The 10,423-nt window shown below is 43.7% G+C and overlaps 1 protein-coding gene across 1 annotated transcript; it reads left to right on the top strand.

The window, feature by feature from the left end:
- The first annotated feature begins 1,437 nt into the window (after positions 1-1,437).
- On the top strand, positions 1,438-6,081 carry LOC118412653 (tripartite motif-containing protein 3-like). Its single transcript, XM_035815654.1, has 4 exons — positions 1,438-1,576; positions 3,957-4,085; positions 4,911-5,052; positions 5,739-6,081. Exons 2-4 carry the CDS (start codon positions 3,957-3,959, stop codon positions 5,963-5,965), a joined length of 498 nt encoding a protein of 165 aa, XP_035671547.1. The 5' UTR covers positions 1,438-1,576; the 3' UTR covers positions 5,966-6,081.
- The last annotated feature ends 4,342 nt before the right edge of the window (positions 6,082-10,423 follow it).

A 10,423-nucleotide genomic window follows, 5' to 3' on the forward strand; every position in this document is an offset into this window, starting at 1 on the left:
ACAGTTCTTCGTTTCCAGTGAGTGACTTTATCAATGAGATGTCACTTGTGAACAAAAGAAAATTTCCGGAGGCAAATAATAAATCGTGCAAACAATGAATAATGCCGTCCATAGGGATTTAAGTATGAAGATAAAGGCACGTGTTTATGAGAGAATTTGACAATTTCCCAAAGGAGAAAGAAAGATGGCCCAAAAAACTGTATTCAAGGAATTTACGGCAAATATGTGCTAATTATGACCCTGTTTTGCACAGTATAGTCAAAACGTTTTATTTTAAAACGGCCAAAACTTGATAAGTGCCTGGATGTCATTCATACAATCGACCCTACATGACCCGAAGAAAATTGATGGAGGGTCAACCAATATTGTATACTCGTTGTAGTTTTACATACAGCTGCTAGGAGTCTCTTTTGAAACGTATCTTAACACTCTCATTTATCCATCCTTTCTAATCTGGCGCATGGACAATATCAAAGAAATCAAATTTCTCGATTTACAACGTTCAAAATTTTTCCTAATGAAAGATGCGTACTACTTAAAACATGTAGGATTACATACATGCATAATCAACAAGTGGTTGGGACCAAGTCAGCACATATAGTTCAATACACAATATATAATAATACAAAATATATCATAATCCATTACAACTAATAAACTTTACTGTCTAAAACCATAGTGTCAGTAAAAGTCAAGAGTAGGGTATTACTCGTTGCCTTGGCAACGTTTGTCACCATGGCAACGCCCTTACCTGACGATAACCAGACGCCTGACCTTGGTAAGCCGACCGTGAAGCTGGATTTATGCATCAGGCGTCGCTTGGACCGTGCCATTTTGTACGAGGGGTGTTGAAGGTTTTCTACGTCGGGCGTTTTATTTTAGTTTGAGCCCGTTACATAGTCGTCGCCAGTTGCATAGTATCGGCGCTCTTTCAAAACTTGCAATGTTGCATTGGCTATGACAGTTCCATATCACTTATCGTGAATATAAAAGGTAGTCCCATAAGCTAAGGACACAACTCGCCGTACGTGCAATTTGTTCGTACGTTTTTTTGGGAGGCCACGTCCGAAACGTATTTCTGAAAACGTTCAGGCTGTACAGGGCAGGCTTATTTAAATCATAAATTATAACACTGTTGATATTGGACCGTGCATAGATATTAGAAATTCCAAACACAAGTAAACAACACATTCTTAATATATACTACATATATAGTCTCTAGTACAGTAGGCTAATTCATCAGATAATTGTTGGAGAAGTCTCTATCTATACGTTATATCCTGAGCAATCGTTGAGAAATGATAAAAGTTACCTTTGTGATTCAAACCCAGTTTAACCCTCGTCACAGATCGCCCCTCCAGCAAGACTAGAATGGACTGTTCCATACAAAGTTGCCACACCAGTTTTGTGAAGTATGAAATTTTTTAAAAGGGGGACGCCTGAGTTCACCACCCCTAGGCGTGCAGGTTTAGGACGCGGTGTGGTTATGTCATCACTTTCAACAATATACACAGAAACTACGACGTCTCAAGCTTTCCTGGCGAGACAGTTTTCTTAAAGAAGTGTCCTCAACAAGGTGGGTGAGGTCTCAAGATGCTAAGGTTCTTTTTAAGATGATAGCAGTTTTTGAGTGGGTGGTAAAGATATGCTTGGAGATAAGGTGACTTATGAGTGCACAATAACACCGCTTTAGCGATTGTCCTGGAATTGAACAACTCTAAAAAGGTTTGAAATCCTTAAATCCTTAAAGTGAGACATGCAGTCGTGCCTTTGAAGGAAATGCTAGTTCCAAGACGGAACTTTTGTGCGATCGCATTTACATGTATATCCGCCTGTGCCTGTTTGTGTGCGTGTATGTGTGTGTAGATGTGAGTGTGCGTATGTGTAACGTTATGCATGTGTGTATTTGTGTGTGTGTGTGTGTGCATGCCACAGTGTGTTTGTGTGTCTCCCTCTGTGTGTGCGTGTGTGTGTGCGCACGCGTTTGTGTGTGTATGTACGTGTGTGTGTGTGTGTGTGTGTGTGTGTGTATGCGCGTGCTTGTGTGTGTGTGTGTGTACGTTTGTGTGTACGTATGCATGTGTGCTTGTGTGTGTCTCCCTCTGTGCGTTTATGCGTGTGCGTATGTGTATGTGTGCGTACAGTGGCTGTTTCAGTCCCATTGGTTGTAAGTAGCGAACTCACCATGCTTCAAATTAGTAAAAGGTAAAGAGTCAACGGAAATTGCACAGTTTAAAAGTCTACCTGCCCTACCATACACATGCCAGTGACATTTGGAGTCCTGTTAGGTATGTAATCATAGGATTTCCGCGACGCCATATGCTCTGCTCTTAAAGAGTTCATCGTTTTCGCGTCAATGGGTCTTAAACAATCCGCTTTTAACTGTAAACGATTGGCTAACGAAGCGTGATGGACAGGTAGTCATTTTCACACTTCTACAAAACACGAGCCATGGGGGGTAAAATACTTTCAATATAACATACGTTCAAAAGGACCACCTGGCCATTGATATACAGTTAGACCTGCACTAGTAACCATAACTATATAAGGACCACCTGGCTATATGGATATAAAGTCAAACCTGTGATATTGACCTCACCTGCATACGGACGACCTGACGGATGATATGCAATCAAACCTGCCTCTATATAAAGACCACCTAACCTTTGATATACATATTGTCCTTTAGTGTAAGGAGCGGTACACAGTTTTAATGATTAGTGATGCGGTAACGATGAATTTTTTAAAAGCAAAGATGTTGATGTTGCAGGACCACATACTGTACACTGTGGCTATTTCTCCAAGATTATTTGAGTCCAGTAGGCGTTTGACCGACTGAATGTCACAAGGGCCAAGTCGCATTTGTTACTATGGACGCAAGCAATCGTATTTGTGTATGCATGACATATGCGTCTGTCTGTAGTGGTACTACACCACCATACATTTTTGTATGTCTTTGTTAAAGTTATGTTATGATGTTAAGTTATGTTGCATTGTAGTAAACAAGCCCACCTCCCCCCACCCCCACCCCCACCCCACACACACCACACACACACAAAACGTGTTTGTTTATGACTGTTGTTTCTTTGTTAAAAGCAGTCCATAGCCCAGGGGAGCCTAAGTCCTTGTTTGAATACTTACTACGCTCATCTGTAGCTTCGGGCGAAAAAGGGTCAGGGTTGTAAGGTTAAGCTAGTTAATACCAGGTTATCAAAACTTTTGATCAAAACCATCACACTGTCACGTTAGAGGGTTGACGCATCCGGGATTTCTGTGTGCACGAATACACAAAAGGAGTGTTGTCAATGTTAGATAATGCAAACATATTACGCCAAATGGCAGTTACTCAAGGTACTGGATAGTTTTTGGAGACGGCTATGTTATGTGTTTCAGATAGCATTCATTACCTTTCGTCGGTGACTCTGAAGGTGGTATCTCACTGCACTTGGCGAACCGGTGCGGCACTGCGGGGTTCGAAAGATTACTCAAATTATTTCAGAGATAAAGAACGGATTTTCTTACGTTTTTTGTATTTTGCTGTCTTCTAAGTTATTTTTTTTACATATTACGCAATATATCGACGAAAATAACACAACAGTCTTGTAGTGCCACACCAGTACCCCAAGTACAGTGAGATACCACCTTGAGCAGGATCTGTTGAGCAGCAGCTTTCTTGTCTAACGCTTACCGACGTAACGTAATTAATACTTTTATCTCTTCTTCTTCCTGCAAAAAGTATACTTCAAAGTTATAATAAAGAAGCAGATTGACGACGTAAAAAAAGAATTAATAATGATCACTTTGGCAACTTACTACTGCAGACTATGACTATGCAAAAAGGAACTAAACGAGAAAGTAATTTGTTAACTCATTTACAACGTTAACCAATGGAAAACCTGCTTGCTTGATTGATAAGTCATCTGATAATACTGATGTTTACTCTTGATCAAATAAAGATGGCGGCCGCAGGAGGGAACAATGCTGCCCATCAGCGCATGCGCGGACAGGAGTTCCTGGTATGCGGGATCTGTCTGGATCACTTTACCCTGCCGAAAATCCTGCCATGCGCACACACCTTCTGTCAGGTGGGTTATGGTCTGATTAAAGCTGTGCATGCACCTAAACAAATTAGGCACAGGTACAGAAAGCGGGTCTGCCACCGTCTATTGAGTCAAGAAGGAACTTTGTAGGATGAGATGTACTTTATTCTAGAGCTGCTTCTCAGTAACTTACTCTCTTCGTGGTCTCCCTGCCCCCCTCCCCCAAACACACCACTATCCTGGTTCTCAGTATTTGCTTTCAGGCAGACGAGGACAATGTGCCACCGCACTAACTAGTAACTTACATTAACAGTGTCACATACACGGTACAGACAGAAGGTAATTATTTTACCTCTCCGACTGAAGTCAGGTAACCGTTTCTATACTTTGATGGTTGAAGTGAGGAAGGTCGTGTAAAGCGCATTTCCCAAGGGCACAACGTCGGGGGAATGGTGGATATCGCACTTGGGACCTCTAGATTCCAAGCCAAGCTATAGCAGTCTACCAGTTACGCCATGCACAGCGCAACTCTATAGTTTGTTTCTCTTTCTTCAGGCGTGTCTTAAGCCGTATGCTAGGAGAAGAAAGTTTATCTAAGATTTGTTTCTCTTCCTACAGGTGTGTCTTGAGACGTACGCTGGGAGAAGGAGGTTTATCTAAGATTTGTTTCTCTTCCTACAGGCGTGTCTTGAGACGTACGCTGGGAGAAGGAGGTTTATCTAAGATTTGCTTCTGTTCCTACAGGCGTGTCTTGAGACGTGCGCTGGGAGAAGAAGGTTTATCTAAGATTTGTTTCTGTTCCTACAGGCGTGTCTTGAGACGTGCGCTGGGAGAAGAAGGTTTATCTAAGATTTGTTTCTGTTTCTACAGGCCTGTCTTGAGACGTACGCTGGGAGAAGAAGGTTTATCTACTGTCCGAACTGCCGGAGAGTGGCGGAGCTGGACTCCGCGTCCGGCGTGCGGGGGCTGCCGGGTAATTTCTGGGTCACCAACCTACGTGACGTCATAGCAGGTACGTCACTTCTATAAACAATTCTTAGACTTGCCTGTCAGCTTCTACATAAATGGCGTCGTATGGGGAAGAGGTTAGGGTAGTATATGAGAGATAGAGAGTTCAGCGGTTCTATTCTTAGCATTCCTGACTAGACGTTGTGTCCTTGGGAAAGGCACTGTACAGTGACTTCCCTCACTCCATCCAGGACTTTCCTCACTCCTTTAAGGAGAGGTTAAAGGAATTGGAAGGAGAGGGATGGGCTCTACCTTCTGTTACTGTGCCCTTGACACAGTGGATAACAACCCTACGTCTTATAAAGACTATATAGGGCTGCCTTTACCTGTACCGTTCACCTGTTTAAATTTTCCGAAAAGCTTTGTGGTAGCTGAACCGTCAGAAAGATTTCTATGTATTGCTCATATAGATAAATATCTTTGTTCTTGACTGTTCTTTTCTGTCCTCCTGTCAAAACACATACATGAACATATTCATGTATCATTCTCCTCCACACATAGGTACTTAGCAAGTTATATTAAGAAGCTATTACAGTGATACAGCTAGGTACATGGTCTTGAAAGACATTAGCACCAGTAGCAGGTACCATAATTTTATGTGCGTTATTGGAACCCAAATATATAAACAGGAAATGTAGCGTGCGTTCTTCCTTTTCTGATACTAGCTACATTACCCCTTCCTTAACACAGAACGAGACAGCGAGAACCCAGATGTCAAAGGTCGTCTCCAAGGCAACCGATGCAAGCTCCACCCAGGCGAGCAGTGCCGCCATTTTTGTCAGGACTGTCACGTGCCCGTGTGTGGGGAGTGTCTCTTCTCGGCGCACAACGGGCATGCGCTGGAACGGCTGGAGAGGGTGCTAAACGAGGTGCGACAGGAGGTAAAATCTCTTATATCATGCCCATGCACTGTATGAGGATCCAAACTGTTCATTTTCGACCATTCATTTGGTCTTCTTCACACCCCTGTCACATTATTCACGATCTTCGGGCGTATCGATGGAAGATCGGCCATATTTAAGATCGACAGAGGGTTGCGCGTATTTTTCACCTGAAAACCGTCCCTGCCACATATACGCCATACTTTGTACCTTGTACCTTGTGCAATTGTTGTGCAATAATGTTTTTATTATAAGCGAGGCTCGGGCGATTGCCGCAGAATCGTCGTCCGATCGATTTTCGCCAAATGTGACAGGGGTATTAAGCCCCATTTACAAATCAAGAATTTAGCTCGGCCGAGTTATCAGTGAGCTCTAAATTACGAGGAGGCATGACCCTGATGCCCAGGAACAAATGGCAGAGTTTCTTCATCAGTATCAGGGTCGACGTCATACCTCCTCGTAATTTAGAGCTCGCTGACAACTCGGCCGAGCTAAATTCTTGATTTGTAAAGGGGGCTTTATACCCCCCTCACATTAGGCGCGATTCGATCGGACGACGAGTCTGCGAGGTCTAATTTACGAGGAGGCATGACCCATGCCGACGAAGAAATGGCAGAGTTCCCCCTTCCCGTCAGGGTCATGACTCCACGTAATTAAGAGCTCGCAAACTCGTCGTCCGTATTAGGACGACTGAGCCGATTTCCGAAGACACGTGAGCTTACGGTAGTGTGACTGGTCAAAGGTGTATCGAAGTCGGTATCGTCCCCGGACGGACGATAGATTTATCGTAAATATCCGATTCTCTGTAATTTCCCCCTTTTTTCCAGTTAAGAAAGTGTTTGGAGATTGCCCAACAGATTGCAGGGGAGCTAAAGATGGTTCTACATGAGTTCGAGTCTAGACGGGAGGGAAAGAAGAAGATAGAACAGCCGGAGACCCCGGATGAGGAAGCAGAAACGGAGAGACAGAGAATCGAATGGGCGGACACCATGTTGATTCGGCTGTTAAAAGGATTCAAGGTAATTCAAAGACAAGAAGTCAATCTTTTTCTATTACATGATACACGTGGCGTTATTAGGGGAGCATCAAAAAGGGAAAAAAATAATCTGTAGCGATGTATCCTGCTCCTGATCTTGAGTTGCCAGTTCATCAGTGTCGGTAGAATTCATGAAAAAAAGACGTGCAAATATTTTTCAAATGGGACAGTCAATACAAGGGATTGGACCTAAGTGTTTGGTTCATCTAGGGATTCGAACAAACAGCCTTTGGATACTAGGTGGAATTTCCTAACCACAATGCAAAATTTTACCGCCTATAATAGAATGGATCCAGCGCTTAAATGAAGACACTTAATGTAGATTGAGAAGCCGGTCTGGTGTAAGGGATAGCTTGTGGCGCCCCCCGTCTCTGTTCAGGGATGTCTCTAATGTTTCCTGTTCTATTTGCAGTTTTCACGTCGAGCGGCTGAGCTGTACGACTACGGCGGACTGCAGCGGTGTAGAAAACTACTAGCTGACCCCATTAACCAGGCAAGCTACTTATTTATTTATTTCTGTTTTCTTTATACAGGGTAGACACACTCAGTACTTTGCGCACTGATTTCCAGGCGTGCCCTGTACAGATTAACATACACAAAATAGCATAACAAAGGAATAAGATCAACTAAACAATGAACAAATCAAAGTAACAATATATACATAAATATAAATCAAAATCGTAACTCATTATAGTTAGTGCCGGGTTAGACACTACCTGACTTAAGTACAGAATAAGTCTTTTCCCTCAACTGTTTCATCGTAATACTACGTACCTGAATTGGTAGATTCTTTTACACAACACTTGCTTTTTTCCAATAGGGTTTCGGTGACTGCCTTTTCAGTGAAATTCTGACTGATTCACATTGTTTTGCAGCTATGGTCATTGTCGCATAAAACCTATCACTTTATAATAATTATTATACTCAACGTTTGTGACATTCTGTAACTGCATTGTGAACCAGTTAGATAACCCTGAGGAAGATGGAAACAAAACACCGGTTGTGAAAATACGAGTCTTTTCACTCAGACTTCATCACAGGATAAAATCTATTCTATTGGGCGACACTGTTTGTCAGAATCATCTGAAGGCAAATATTACCTTATCTCATGTATACTCCTGTACTGTAAGGAAGCTTGCTCATGTTCAAAGTGCTCTTTTCTTTCATTCGGTCATATCGAATTTAAAAAGAAGGTTTTTAACTTTTGCAGACGAACGACATCATGGTAACAGAACGCGCCAAAGTGAGAGAGTTTTCCGCCATTTTGTACGGGCCCGAACAACCCAAGACTACTGAGCCTGCGCGGGATGAAACCGAGGACAGGAGCAACGGCAATTCGGCCAAGACGACGCATGCGCAACTTCTTCGAGGAGGGGTCGGAGAGGTCAAGTTCTATCACCCGTTCAGTGTTGTTGTGTCGAAGAACGGAGATACGTACGTGCTCGATATGTACCGATGCGGGCGCGTGCATGTTTTCGGACCGGGTCGCAACCTGCTCCGAAGGTTCGAGCTGGATCTGAACGGTCACGCGGCAACCAGAGTGACGGGTGGGATCACTCTGTTTAAGAGCTCTACTCTCTGCTGGGTCGGGACTGCCTACATGCCGAGTAACATCGACACGCTTCTGCAGCGCTGCTCATCGCAATCACAGAACTTTTTCATAGAGTTCGATCACCAAGGAAACATACAGAAGAACGTGAGCATCGCCCTCGCAGGTGAGATCGCCGACGCGGCGTTGCTAAGGCACGGGACGGTTGCCACAGCGATCAGTTCGAACATTCACGTCCTTGACGACCAGGCACATGAGATCTTCCACTTCCGCGCAAGCCATTTTTCGCCCGTGGAGAAAGTGTGCATCAACGAACAAAATGGCGACATTCTGGTCTCGCTGTGGCCCGAAAACGTCATCAAGGTGTTCGACTTGCGCGGGAAACCAAAACTGCAGTTCGGTTTCTATGGGAACGCAGACGGCCAGCTCGACCAACCGAAGGGCCTCTGCGTGAACCCGGAAGGGAGGATCCTGGTGGCAGACTCCGGAAACAAACGTGTGGCATTGTTTGACGGAAGTGGAGCTTTCCTAAAGCACGTGGCGACGGAAGGTGACGGACTTAAGGAACCCCATGCCTTGTACGCTTCTCGGGACGGCAAAGTAGTGGTGACGGATATAGGTACCCACTCGGTACACGTCATTGAGTATTAGCAAGGCGGTGTCGTATATAGGTACCCACTCCGTACTCAACACGCGTTATGGAGTATTAGCAAGGTAGTGATGACGGATATAGGTACCCACTCCGTACTCAACACACGTTATGGAGTATTAGCAAGGTAGTGGTGACGGATATAGGTACCCACTCGGTACACGTCATCGAGTACTAGCAAGGTAGTGGTGATGATCTTCGGGCGTATGGATGGAAGATCGGCCATATTTAAGATCGGCAGAGGGTTGCGCGCATTTTTCACCTGAAAACCGTTCTTGTGACATATAAGATATACTTTGTACCTTGTACAATTGTTGTGCAATGAAGTTATTATCATAAGCGAGGCTCGGGCGATTGACGCAGAATCGTCGTCCGATCGAATCGCGCCTAATGTGAGGGGGTATAACCGAACCGTTCGTGAATGAATAGACATATAATAACCTGTTATTATTTTGAACAATACACCTGTCTCTGTGTAGGATTTTCGACCGGAAGTCTGTCCTTCCGCGGACGATGCGCTCAAAGATGGATAAAGGATTCCACAAAAGTTTGTCACAGGATCTAAAACTCCAGGTGTTTGTTTTCATATGGTGTCAACAAAAACTCACCTATTGTACTGCCATTTTTTCACTAGACGGCGATCGCGCTGCGCTCTCACTGCGCTCTCACTGCGACCTACATATAGTATGTGTAACCTTCGCTTTCACACTGGTTATATCATACAAAACATAAAAGGTTGACTGAGAAGACAACGAAACACAGAAAAAATAAAAAAAAGATTCGTTTCTTTTCTATACATTTCGTAGAGCGAGAGGGCAAATGTTAGGTCGCAGAGAGTCAGCGCGGCGAGAGCGCCGTCCTAGTGGAAAGGGGGTATAACAGGGCACTCTTTATTTGAAGCTCGTAGCTGGCGGTTGACAACATCAAAAAAAGGAGAAGAGATTTCCAGATTTCACGGGGAGAATTTTAATGAGCAACGAAATACAGAAAAAAAGGACGTTCTTGTAAGCGCTATCATCACTATACATTTAAATCTGTTTACAGGATATTTCTTTCTTTAAGTTAGCAAAATACAACATGAGGAATATGGGCAATGTCACACACATTCAAGTCCGTGAAGATTTAAATGATAAATTACATTGGTCTTACTTCGTATAGAACAATGATTGTATGTATCAAGCAAATTTCGTATAACAATTTGATTTCAATAGCATTATAAACAAGCTAAAGTAGGTGTTGGTGACAGAGAAAGGGAGTTGG

The sequence above is a fragment of the Branchiostoma floridae genome, chromosome 3 (genome assembly GCF_000003815.2).
Source record: "Branchiostoma floridae strain S238N-H82 chromosome 3, Bfl_VNyyK, whole genome shotgun sequence".
Classification (NCBI taxonomy): Eukaryota; Metazoa; Chordata; class Leptocardii; order Amphioxiformes; family Branchiostomatidae; genus Branchiostoma; species Branchiostoma floridae.